The sequence below is a fragment of the Nylanderia fulva genome, unplaced genomic scaffold (genome assembly GCF_048542155.1).
Source record: "Nylanderia fulva isolate GAGA-0341 unplaced genomic scaffold, ASM4854215v1 Scaffold12, whole genome shotgun sequence".
NCBI classification, from domain to species: Eukaryota; Metazoa; Arthropoda; class Insecta; order Hymenoptera; family Formicidae; genus Nylanderia; species Nylanderia fulva.
Window position 1 is genome coordinate 3,062,627 of NW_028189409.1, and position 13,250 is coordinate 3,075,876.

The 13,250-nt window shown below is 35.5% G+C and overlaps 1 protein-coding gene across 4 annotated transcripts in view; it reads right to left on the reverse strand.

Annotated features, from left to right (window-relative positions):
* LOC114942634 (zwei Ig domain protein zig-8) overlaps positions 1-13,250 on the reverse strand; it is a 157,563-nt gene that overhangs the window by 43,312 nt on the left and 101,001 nt on the right. For all 4 annotated transcript variants that reach the window (XM_085490314.1, XM_085490317.1, XM_085490315.1 and 1 more), the window contains one exon: positions 12,704-12,881. In XM_085490314.1, coding sequence (XP_085346440.1) covers positions 12,704-12,881 — 178 coding nt within the window. The remainder of the gene's footprint in view (positions 1-12,703; positions 12,882-13,250) is intronic.

Sequence of the window (13,250 nt, forward strand, 5' to 3'; positions counted from 1 at the left end):
GCATTTAATCTCATAGTTCATACTCGCCTAATCTCGCTGTTGTCGCAACCTCCCTAAACGCGAACTGCAATAAAACTTATCCCGCTGCAGCCACGTTGGCCGTAATGGCCGTTGAGTTCCCGGTCAAACTTTCTAATATAATGCAACACGATCGTGTTGTAAGTGCGATTACCTCTCCTGAAAATACCTCTCCGAGTTTTTATCGCGCTCGTACACACAAAGATGTTTGTTGCGGAATAAAAAAGGGAATAAAAAAAGAAAAATCTCCTACGTCGAGAGAGAGAGAGAATCCTCTTACTCCTCTATTATCAAATCCCACAATTCGTATAATCAGAATCATAGAGACTTTTATGAATATTTATGAACGCGTATAAAAAAAAAAGAAGAGCGAAGACGCGATTGTGAAAAAAGAGAGAGAGAGAGAGAGAGAGAGAAACAAATAAAATTGCGTACGACAAACGTAATAAAAAGATTACGGCGCGCCATAGAATATCATTTTTACTGACATTTATCGCATAATATTTATATCGCTTGACAATCCGAAAAGTAGTTCATGTTTTGACGCGCGAGAGAAGTAGGGAGAGAATCAAAAATCCAACGGGAGACTTTTTTTATTCGCGCGCGTTGTGAATTTATTTTGCTCTCGCTACGCGTCTCGGGGGCGCTGACATTTGTATTTATATATCATCGTGCCCTTTTCAGGGTGGGATGCAATAAACGGCCCGCGAGTAAAAATACTACTTCGCCACCGAAACGAAATTCCGCGAATGACCGCGTTAAACATTCTTGACAGGAAGCGTGCCCGACTCTGGAAAATTCCGAGGCCATTAATGGCTTAAAAGAACTATATGTTTCTATCCGCTCGACGCAATAATAGCCTCGATATCGTATCTCGGTGTAACGAGTTTAACCGTGGAATATATCCGTTACAATTTACGAAAAAGTTTTTTTGCTCGCTTCTGGGAGAAAGAGAAAAGTCCAAAACGATGCGTCTGTCGCGCGATTTCCTTCCCTCTCGCGAATTTATCGAGAGCGTTGTTCCCCAACTCTCTCTCTCTCTCTCGTCTCGCAAACTCGGCTATAAATCCCATCCTTACGGTTAGTGTACGCGTTTGTTACAGATCACGTAGCGTCCGTCCGACTACTACGTGTACGCCATTACGCGTTCTCGTATAAAGGGAAGACTTGTTCCTGCTTCTCTCGACGAGATAGAGAGAGAGAGAGAGAGAACTCCCTTTAAATCTATCAGCCGACGAGTCTCTTGAAAATCCTAAGCGAGACACGAGACGGTTTCCCGCGCCGGAGTCGAGCGAGTGCGGCTCTTCCTTGCGAGAAACTGCTACGTTGGTGTTGGTGGTAACGTGCTCGTCGTGCGTGTCGGGAGCCTCGCGTGGGGCACTTAACCCCTTCGAAGGGGCTGTCGAGGACCTGTTAGATTTGTCGACGTTCCCGAGTAATCGCGCGCATGTGTTAACTTCCCCGCAACTAACAACAGTGTAATTAATGAGAAACGTTAGCTCTATCCACGTAATAGAACTCGCGATTATTAAGCAAATTATTTGGGAAATGCGCAGGACAAAAAGAACTGTCGATCGCCGAGATGTATGACGCGATCGTCATTGATGTGATAAAAAGAAAAACCGCGATTCAATCGAAATAATTAGCGATTGAAAAAAAATAATACTTGACCAAAGCTTTATGATAAAAACCTAAACTTAAATACATTAATATTTTGACATTTTTTTTAATTTCTGGAAAAATTCCCTGCAACTAACAACAGTGTAATTAACGAGGAACGTTAGCTCTATCCACGTAATAGAACTCGCGATTATTAAGCAAATTGTTTGGGAAATGCGCAGGACAAAAAGAACTGTCGATCGCCGAGATGTATGACGCGATCGTCATTGATGTGATAAAAAGAAAAACCGCGATTCAATCGAAGGGATGGAAATAATTAGCGATGGAAAAAAAATAATACTCAACCAAAGCTTTATGATAAAAACCTAAACTTAAATACATTAATATTTTGACATTTTTTTTAATTTCTGGAAAAATTCCCCGCAACTAACAACAGTGTAATTAACGAGGAACGTTAGCTCTATCCACGTAATAGAACTCGCGATTATTAAGCAAATTATTTGGGAATTGCGCAGGACAAAAAGAACTGTCGATCGCCGAGATGTATGACGCGATCGTCATTGATGTGATAAAAAGAAAAACCGCGATTCAATCGAAGGGATAGAAATAATTAGCGATGGAAAAAAAATAATACTCGACCAAAGCTTTATGATAAAAACCTAAACTTAAATACATTAATATTTTGACATTTTTTTAATTTCTGGAAAAATTCCCCGCAACTAACAACAGTGTAATTAACGAGGAACGTTAGCTCTATCCACGTAATAGAACTCGCGATTATTAAGCAAATTATTTGGGAAATGCGCAGGACAAAAGAACTGTCGATCGCCGAGATGTATGACGCGATCGTCATTGATGTGATAAAAAGAAAAACCGCGATTCAATCGAAGGATGAATAATTAGCGATTGAAAAAAAATAATACTCGACCAAAGCTTTATGATAAAAACCTAAACTTAAATACATTAATATTTTGACATTTTTTTTAATTTCTGGAAAAATTCCCCGCAACTAACAACAGTGTAATTAACGAGGAACGTTAGCTCTATCCACGTAATAGAACTCGCGATTATTAAGCAAATTGTTTGGGAAATGCGCAGGACAAAAAGAACTGTCGATCGCCGAGATGTATGACGCGATCGTCATTGATGTGATAAAAAGAAAAACCGCGATTCAATCGAAGGGATGGAAATAATTAGCGATTAAAAAAAATAATACTCGACCAAAGCTTTATGATAAAAACCTAAACTTAAATACATTAATATTTTGACATTTTTTTTAATTTCTGGAAAAATTTACCTTTTCAAACTTTTATTAAATAATGGTTAAGTAGAAATGTTTTACCGTGAAACTTTTGCATGAAATATTTATTGATATCGCAAATGCTTTTCGAGATATATAAAAAAAATATAATAAAGTTTTCATCTCTTATTATTAGAAATTAAAATCCTTAATTAAGGCGCAATTAAAAATTTTTAAATTAATTCCCCTTATATATAAAGTTTCCTTAAAATCAGAATTTTCGAGTTCGCGATGTTCCCTTGTTAGGAGGAACTCCTCGAAAGATTTCTATATGTAAAAGTTAAAAACCAAATGGCCCTCCCGCCTGCCTCCCGTTTCTTCCCGGTCGATTCTCCTTTCTCAGGGGCTTTATTCAAGACTCTCCCGAAGACTCCGCGATGCAACATTCGTAAAGGAGAGGCAAGAAGTGGCGGAAACGTGTGCCTCCTTTCACTCAACGAACTCGAATGGGGTAGGAAACTGTGCCACGGTGGAAGAACGGATAAGAGAGGGATGTGCACAGGACGAAAGGTACGCAGGAAAGAAAAAGTCCAAAAGAGAAAGAGAGAGCGAAAGGGAGAGAATACTCGACGGTAGCGGAGTTTGCGCGTAAAGGGGTTTAGGTAAATTGAAAATGGAATTAAATTCCCTGGGCGCTACTCGAGAGAGGATACACACGGTATGCCCGGAAAGTCGAGAGAGGAAAGATGTACTTGTTGTTTCTTTTTTTTTTTTGTTTTTTCGTTCAAACCCTCCTCGTCTTTCGGAAGTCATCCACGAACGCGCGCCAACGCGAGCAGGTACAAACTCAACGTAGGCATACAACGAGCTCAACCGGTGTAAATGGGCGTGCGACGTGGAATACCGTGTTCTCTTTTCTCCCAGTAAATGTGCTCGCGTAAATATACATACATACATATATATGCTTTTAGCGCCGAAATATGCATGTAACTTACAACGATGGAACCGTTGCACGTGTGAAGAAAAAATAGACGTAAGAAATCCGCGTAAACAATGTTATCGCGAGGTTCTACACTCGAACGACATCAAATTCGCGATACGCGTCGACGTAAAAGGAAACAGTATTACATATATTTATGTTTCTAAAATGATATGATATTAATATTAAAATAAAATAAAATAATTTTATTTTATAGTTTATTTCGAGTTGAGAAAAATGTGCATTTTTCCACGATACCAACTTTTTAACCCTTCTGTTAAAATGTAACTTTTCACTTTTATAAATTATAATTTAATTTTACATTTATTATTTATTTTATCATGAATTTCGAAATGAAATATGTATTACGGAAAAATTTGCATTTTCGATGATACATATTTCAAAATTCAGAACTCATTACAAACTCTTTAACTCTTCTGCCAAAATGCATAGTTTTTCTTTAATTAATTTTATATTTATTAATTTATTAATTTTATCATGAATTTTTCGGAATAGAATATATATCATCCAAAATGCCATCCATGATACACATTCCATTCTGACGTTCATAACAAACTCTTTAATTAATTTATAATTAATTTATTAATAAGCAATAAAATAAATTTATTTAGAAATTTATTTATTTTTTATTTTGAGTTAGAAAAAATTGCATTTTTTATGATACATATTTCCATTTTGAAATTCATGACAAACTTTAATCTTTCATCACATGATGCACATATTTCATCTTTTCATCAATATAGGATACTCGAGGATCAACCGTGCGTTCTTTTTTTACATATTGCACTATGCTACAATTTTTTCTACAGAAATTACTGGGCATCAAACATTCTTTCCCTCCATTTTAGGAGATTTCCGAGAACAAAAATGCTCTTTGTGTTTTGTTTCGGGCGGAGAGAAAAATTCCGATACATTTTTAACATTTAAAGTTGCTTTGGGAAGCCGCTTTGGATATCCGTTCATCGACAGAAGGGTTAAGTTAAATGCAAAGAGGATTTTTTTGCACCCTCCGTTCCGTCGAAATATTCATCGAGTATATAATAAACTCTGTCTCTCTCTCTCGACTTAATATGCCAACGTAAAAGAAAATCGATGATGGCCGAGCGCTTTATTCCGACTACATCATGATTAAGTTGCGGTCCTGCATCATGCAACGTATCGATCCGCTAAAACCCGTTGAGTAACGATCAATCAAATGGATACGGAGCTGACTTACAGCTATAGAAGGTAACACGTTTCCCGTGGCAAATCCTCTGGCAATGTTGAACTCGAGTCCATAATTGAATGCTGCGTGCATATACAGTAATAGAAGATCTTACTGTGATCACATAAGCGAGATAGATACTTCACGTAAATGTATGCGTAACCCGTTTTCAAATCCCTTCGTTTCTCACATATATTTATTACGTTTCCTTCTACTTTTGTAAAATGATGATGCGTAGAGAAAAAAGTTTGAAAATTCGTTCATCGCATATCAATGAATTATATAAGAGGGAGCGAAGCTAGATGACTTGGGGTACTTTGTCGACAATTCGATAACACGATTACTCAATAGAGCTATGTAAATTTTGTTAATTACTACCGTCTTCTCGAGAATTTCGGAAGGCGATGGCAGTCTGACTTCTCGAGAAATTTCAGCTAATTCCATGGAGACACAAAGCGTTTAAAATTAGCTAGAAATGCAGCATGAATAATAATATTACGTGAATAAGGAGGTGAGACACCTTCGTTCGTTAAAGCTACAACTAATAACGTTTACAGAGCGGTTGAATATTTCATTAAATAGTGTTATAATAAATTATTTAATACGCGAAGGTCGAAGAATATCTTGTTCACAGCACAAACATCGACAAATTTCTCTGCTATACATAAAGTAGTCCATTTTAATATCCTATCATAAATATCTTTTTTTTCTACGCCTTTTACAAAAAAAAATGTCTCGCAGCGAAAGTTGTTTGACATTAAAGGGACACAAGCCAGGGATAATATAAATTTGTTCACTCGAGAAATTCATTAATTATTATTTTTAAAAAAAAATTTTAATTAAAAAATTATGTAACTTAGAAAAAAATCAAGAAATCTCCTTAACTATAATATGTACAGTTGAATCTATTTCGACAAAACCTACAACTTTTGTTTGAAAAAAATTCAGTTCTAATTTACAAATATCAAGATTAATGAATTTCTTAAAGCCACTTCTTAAAGTAACTTTTATGCAAAACTTTTTTTTGTAAAAGATGTAGGAAAAACGATATTAAAAGTAGGACACATTAAAATTACCCACCCTGTACAAAGAGCGCCGCGTAATAAAATTATGTAAAAATTAAAACACGAGAATCGATATATCACTCAGAGTGCGTTTATGTCATAATTATAATTAATTGTGAGAGTCACTTGCAATACACGCAACACAGAGTAAAAGTAAAGCCGTGAGTGCGCCATATGTTAATCATGTCGTTCGTAATGCCGCTCGTTAACACGATTATTACGCAGTACAATTTAACCGCACTGTAATTTGTTTATCGGAATTTGCTAATGTATGGAGTAAAATATGTTTCGATTGAATTTTATGCTCCTCATCACGCAACTTAATGTATCTCGATCGATTTGCTGACATGACACACCCGCATGCACTTCCAAAGATCATTTATTATGAAATGCGTTAACAAGTGAAAGATTAATCGCGAATCAAAACAAAAGTATCGTTGCTTCCGTAATAATTTGTACGCGTTAATTATTTTTACGTAATTTACTAATTACGCCGAAAAACCAATCAATCACACAATATTTGTAATTTACTTTACAAATTTAATTCCATTTTCCGTATTGATTATGAAATGATTGGAAAGGACTCGTATCACTTTATCATCCACGGTGCCAAAATTGGAAAGATAAACATAAAGAATATATTTGTGATGTTGTTGGAAATCATTTCTTGTGCGAAAATACTGCTAATTAGTTTGGTGTTCTGCCAAAACATTCTCAGTTACATTGAAAATGTTTTTGAGATCGTTTTACTTTATTATCATAACTATATATTAATATTTAAATTAGGACAATATTAAAATTTTCAGAAATTAAATTAAAGATTCAAGTTAAAGTTAGAGGAGTTTATTTTCGCGACAAAAATTGAGTGTAAGAAAACTCTCGGTTCAATTTAGCGAATTTCTCTAAAAAGCCGACTGCTTTGCATAATGATGCACCGATGCAAAGAGACAAAAAGGAAAGAATTCAATAACACAATGAAGTAACGTGACATACGTGCGTGTATGTGTTTGTGTTTTCGCCTACAACTATTTAAATCTATACTCACGTAGGCAATTTGCATATTACTACATATGCATTATATCCATCATAAATTAACTGATGTTATGAAGGGTTTTCGTTATCCATTCGATATGCATGCATCGTGCAGTACGCAGTATACCGCGTTATATAGGTAATTACTCACACACATACACACACACGTGGATAAAATTTATTACGTGATTACTTTATTACTGGACACAGTCGTCTAAATGAGAGATTCGCCCAGGAATACTTTTCCACATTTCCATCCGGCTGTGCCAAATGCAAAAAAAAAAACGTTAACGAAACAACGTTGCTTTTTCTTCTTCTATTTTTTCTTGAAAATATATAAAATTAAAATATTTACAAGCACCATGAATATTCATTCGTGTTTTCATTAATGGCTCATTGCGCTGCGAATGATCTGCCAACGTGAGGATACGATACCGCACGCGTTAAGGAGAGTAAGAAAAACAGACACACACAGGAACGATGTTACTACCGGGATTATCCATAAAAATGCAAAAGAGAATGCATAACAATTCCAATAAACACCGGCCTTAATGAGAAGCGGCTCTGACTTTAGAAAAGCGCCTGTTCCACCTTAATCGTACTTTGTAGAAAAGTTTTATAAAATTATGGAAAAGTTTCTCTCTCTCGCGCGACCGTAATTATCACCTGAGGACGAAGGCGTCGCCACTAACAACACGATAAATTCATTTTCTTTTCTTCTTTTTAGGCAGAGTCATAATCCATTTTTTCATATCAAATGTCATAATATTTGAACGTGTGTGCAATTTTCTCTAATTATATATATATATATCGATATTCTTAAAAAATTCGATATTTCTCTTTTTACCTTTATCTATCTCCATAGCTACTTTTTTTCAGGAAAAATTGTACCAGATAAGGAATGAGAGAAGAGTGCACACGTGCAATCGTCACTGGTCAGTAAGTTGGTATAACTTTTTTCATCATCATCTTTTTGTAGTTTAGAAATCGATAAGTTCGAACATATACACGTAAGATTTATTTTCATTTTCCAAGAGATTCTTCTTATATTTTCGAACGTAACGCGGAATATAGGATCGTGGAAAATAGGGGCAATTTAAAAGTTAAATCGCGCCATTGGACGCCAGCGGGGAAAAAACTTCGCGAACACACAAATACACACACACACACACACACACTTACACGTATGGCATTTATTTATAACGTATTCTATGCAGTCACCTCTGTGTTTCGTTGTAAAACCGCAACATCTCGCGCGATGCATATACAGTGAAGCACTTTAGAAAGAGAGAGGGGTCGAAGAAGTCATCTCGTAAGTTTCATAAAAGTTTACAGTGGGCGACAAACTTTTGACAAGAGCATCGTACGTTGCATCTCCTTCATTTCACTCTTATTCAATTTTCCGTGGACGAAACGATTATTACAATACGATTATACAAATTCTATTTGCACGTGATTTATACTAGATTCAGTCTATAGAAAAAAAAATTCTAATTAAACACTATTTTTTTTATTCGACAAAGGATAAGGGACATCACAAAATATTTTTTTACAAATAGAAAAATTTCTCTACATAGACACGGGATATAGTTGGGGCTTACACACCGCTTTTTCTTTAAATCTTTCAGGTATCGCGCAGAAGGCCTAGTAATAACGTCGACATTTCGGAAAGAGGATAACAAAAAAAAAAAAAGCCGTGACCGGAATAGAATTTTGAAATATGGGACCTATTTTATCGCGAACACTGATATAAAAAAAAAAAGAAGCATGTCCCCCTTGTTGCCCATGAAATATTTGCCGTCGTGGGTTCAGCGTGTACGGCCGATAAAACAAAATCCGATTAAATGCTTTGTTTTCGTCACGCTTTTTTCCCGCACTACGACGACGCTGGTCGCGCTTGTGTCCTAATTGATTTGCCGAGTAATGGATCAGAGCCCGCATGTTACGAGCAAGCATCAGGGCGCCGATCAGTAGTGTAATACGACACTTCTGTGTACAATCGAGCAATATATTTCACACTATATTTATCAGCGATCTTATTAACGCGCTAACTCGAAATGTCTATCAGTCCGATGGATGAGATCTTAGGAAATTCAGTCGCTCTCTTATTTTTACCGAAAACGAAATGATTGATTGATTTCACGAAACCTTTTAACTCTTCTGTCAATAAACGAATATCCAGGCAACGTTAAAAATCCATCGAAAATCTTCTTTGCCCGAAATAAAATGTATATACAAAAATTAGAGTGAGGCCACTAAAAGAAAATTGGGTTGGTTGATCTTCGAGAATGACCCAAAAAATAATCTTAGTAAAAATTCAAGATTATGTTAACTTTTTTCTCCCTCGAAACTTTTGTAGAAAATATTTTCCCATAACATTTCTATTTCAGCAATATTCGACTGTATTAATTAAAATGAAACCCCCTGTGTATATATGTATGACTGTATGTAAATTAGATTGAAAAGTTGCAAAAAATGTTAGTAGATTTGCATCGCGTTATAATATTTTTATGCAATGTAAGATGTTTTAAATTTTATGAAAAAATATTAAAAAATAACGAATGTAAATATAAATACATATTAATGTATCGATTTTCCCGGCCGATTCAGAAAGACTTATTTATTTGTTAATTTTATTGCCTACGAATTTAAAAATTAATGAATTAATGCATCTGCACTATACAAGCAATGATACTAATACTGGACGATATCAGTTGTGAGCATGTCAGTTACACATTAATTCCTTCGCGATCCTTTCGCACGTGGCGGATTAAAAGCTGATATATGCGAATGCTCCGCGGATTATTTTGCATCGCATTGATATGTCGTACAGGACAAACTAAGCATCTGGTAATATATTGCACTCTATCCAGTTACTATTATATCAGTATTACGGCTAAAACAAAAGGGTTGTTGAGGGACGAACTTGCTACAGAGCGTTTAAAAACTTTTCTAATTGCGTGCCGCGAGATGAAAGTCCGACGGTATTTCATTAGCATCGGCTTCCCTTTTATCAGAACTGCTTGATTATGTTAAGCCTAGCATCGGGTTGGTCGTGCACGCTCGAGGCATGCACTCATGGACTTGACCAACTTAAGGGTTAGTCTTCGTCCAAGATGAAGAGTAATAGACAGAGGGGTTGGCTACGTACGAGGTACTAGAGATAGTGAAGTGTAATACCGTGCATGGAGAGAATATAATAACATTATACCGCTAACTAACTTCTCGCCCGACGAACTGCCTACTATATCAACCTTGCATCCTTAGTCGTTTAACATGAAGCCAGTGAAAGTTTTCACATCAACAAGTAGATAGAAATGCATAATTCATAGAATTATGGATAAGAAATAATTAATACGTTTTGGCTTATATTAATAATGCTCGGTAATTGGGACCAATTTTATTTGAAAAATATACTGTAGGAAATTTCAACGCAGTTGACAAATTTGTTTTTTCTTGTGAAAATTTTTGTGTTAACTATTTAAATTTAACACATTCATATATTAATTTAACTTAATTGATTAAAAACAAGATTTAATCCGTTAAAATTTACAGAAAGAAGTGTTGATTTTCTATTTTACATAAGTGGGGATTGTTACACAAAATTTATTTTAAATTACTTGAAGTTTTGCATTTATTTTAATATGTTAAAAATATTAACACAGTTCGCGTGTCTCCATTTAACATATTATGTTAAATTAACACAAAAATTTTTGTGGACTGTTTAGGACATGCGATCAAATTTAAGACAAATTTGTCAACTATAAATATTCCAAACTATATTTCACGTAAAGTTTGATTAATTTTCCGGCTATAATATATTCTATGAAAAAAAAACTATATTGCCGGAGTCGATGACAAGGGTAATTTTCAAGTTGCAATAATGCAGTGTCTTTCCGAGATGGAATCGTCGAGAGAGAAAAGAGACAATGCGTAGCAGGTTGATAGAATCTGGTGAATCGGTAATCAGAGAGGAACGACGATAGCGCGATCGAACGCGTCCTTTATTTGCGACAACGCCGTGTTTGATGCGTTCGGTTAAACGATCTCGGCAAGACGCCTCGCGGGAGCAATCAAAGTGTAATAGAATGTTCTCTCTATAAATTGTGCGCGTATATCCTGCACATGTTGGCCTGATTCCCCACATAATGTCACGTCGCATAATATCAGTTCGAGCGAATAAAAAGTCGCTACGTCACGGTGTCGCTTCTAAGCATAAAAGCTTCATTAATTCATAAACGCATTTTTATGCAAAAATATCAGAATTTATATTATTATTCAAAATATTATATTAATTTTATATACCTATATAATATTATATACATATATAACTTTATGGAAAATGTTTAAATAATCGCGTTACGTATTTGCAAGATTTATAAATACAAGACAAGGTTCTACAAAAGAATTTAAATTTCGTTAATTAAATTAATTGAACAATTTAGCTTCTCAACGTATAGCTTGGATATCCTGTTGATATATTTATTTACAGCCGTCTATCGATCATTTTACTCGTAACGAAATCGGGCTTGTTAATATGGTTCGAAATAATAATTTCACAGCTAATCCGTACTAATCGGCCTTTAATCGTATACCTTCGATCCAGTTTGATTGAAAGTTTTATATATGTTTTATTCAAAACCCTGACTCTGCCTGCGCTTGGCACCAGCAACTCGCTCGTTCATCATGTGTCGGACCATTATAATCGAGCATTTTCGAGGGTGATTAAATTGTCAACAGTTCACCTGATACCTCGCCACATCCTTTCCCTCAACCTCAATATCGTTCAGCCTCGATATTGCTAATTTCCCGTAGATTTTTCAAGCACCACTATTATTTGGAACATTGTGGAAACTGTCAAGTACGTGAAAAGCGAAATAACCGAACGGGGCTAAAACGAGATAAAGCGGATACACATTTGAAATATAGAGAGCGAGGCGAAGAGAGAGAGAGAGAGAGTACGTCAGAAAAAGAAAAAAGTATACAAAATTATTTTATATCGATGGATCGCGCTTGATTGGAAAATTCGATAAAAAAGAAAGAAATAAAGAAAAAGTAAACCGAACAAAATCAAACACCGCGCTGTCCGAAATTCTGCTTGAGATTCACGAATACCGTATCATATCTATCTATAACCAATTAGGTCACAGAAAGCCGCCGCGAATGTTGACCGTCGACTGCCGGAGAGCTTTTAATGAAAGCCTTTCAAAATTCACGAGACGTATCCTTTATCGACGATCGTTCTTTATCGAAGCAATTAGAGTAACCTGCGGTTTGCATAAACCGTCCATCCAGTCAGTCCTCGACCAAAAATTATTAACGGAATGTTAATTGGCTATATTTAAGCCATATTGTGTTTTCCATTACATCGCGTTCAGGAATAGGCGATGCATAAAACAAAGGATATGAATTAAAACACGAAAACTCCTCTATGGTACTAATTAACGTATCGTGTATCGGTTATCGCATTACTTAAGATTCTCTCGCGGTATCTAGATAATTGCGTCGTCTATAGATAGCCTTACCTGATGCCACCACGAGTCGTGTCGTAATTCAACGTACGAGATCCGTGTCGCCACGTGACATAGCCGGTGGGTTGCGGTATATTGCTGACTACACACTTCAGCTCTATTGTGCTACCTGCTTTGTAGAACTTGTCGGCGGCCGTAGCACCATGCTCGTCGACTATTTCCACCCTCGGCACTGCACAAAAATCAATTGATATCGTTAGTTTCATGATACATCGAAAAAAAGATTGTGGTACACAAATACAAATGCAAGAGAAAATATTACGTACTGACAAAAGAGTCGATCGTGTATAGAATTGTATATATAATCGATGCTCTGTATTAATTCAACGCAAAATTAAATCTAACAATTTATATATATTGAAATATACACTTGAAATTATATACTGAATTTAAGATAGAGCGCAATTAGAGACAGAGAGAACAATCTTGTTTTCAAATACTATTATATTTAAATTGAGAAATTAATTATTTATTAAATATTACAATTTCAATAGATTTTTCAATGTACAGAAATGATTAAATTTAATTTTTTTTTTTTTTT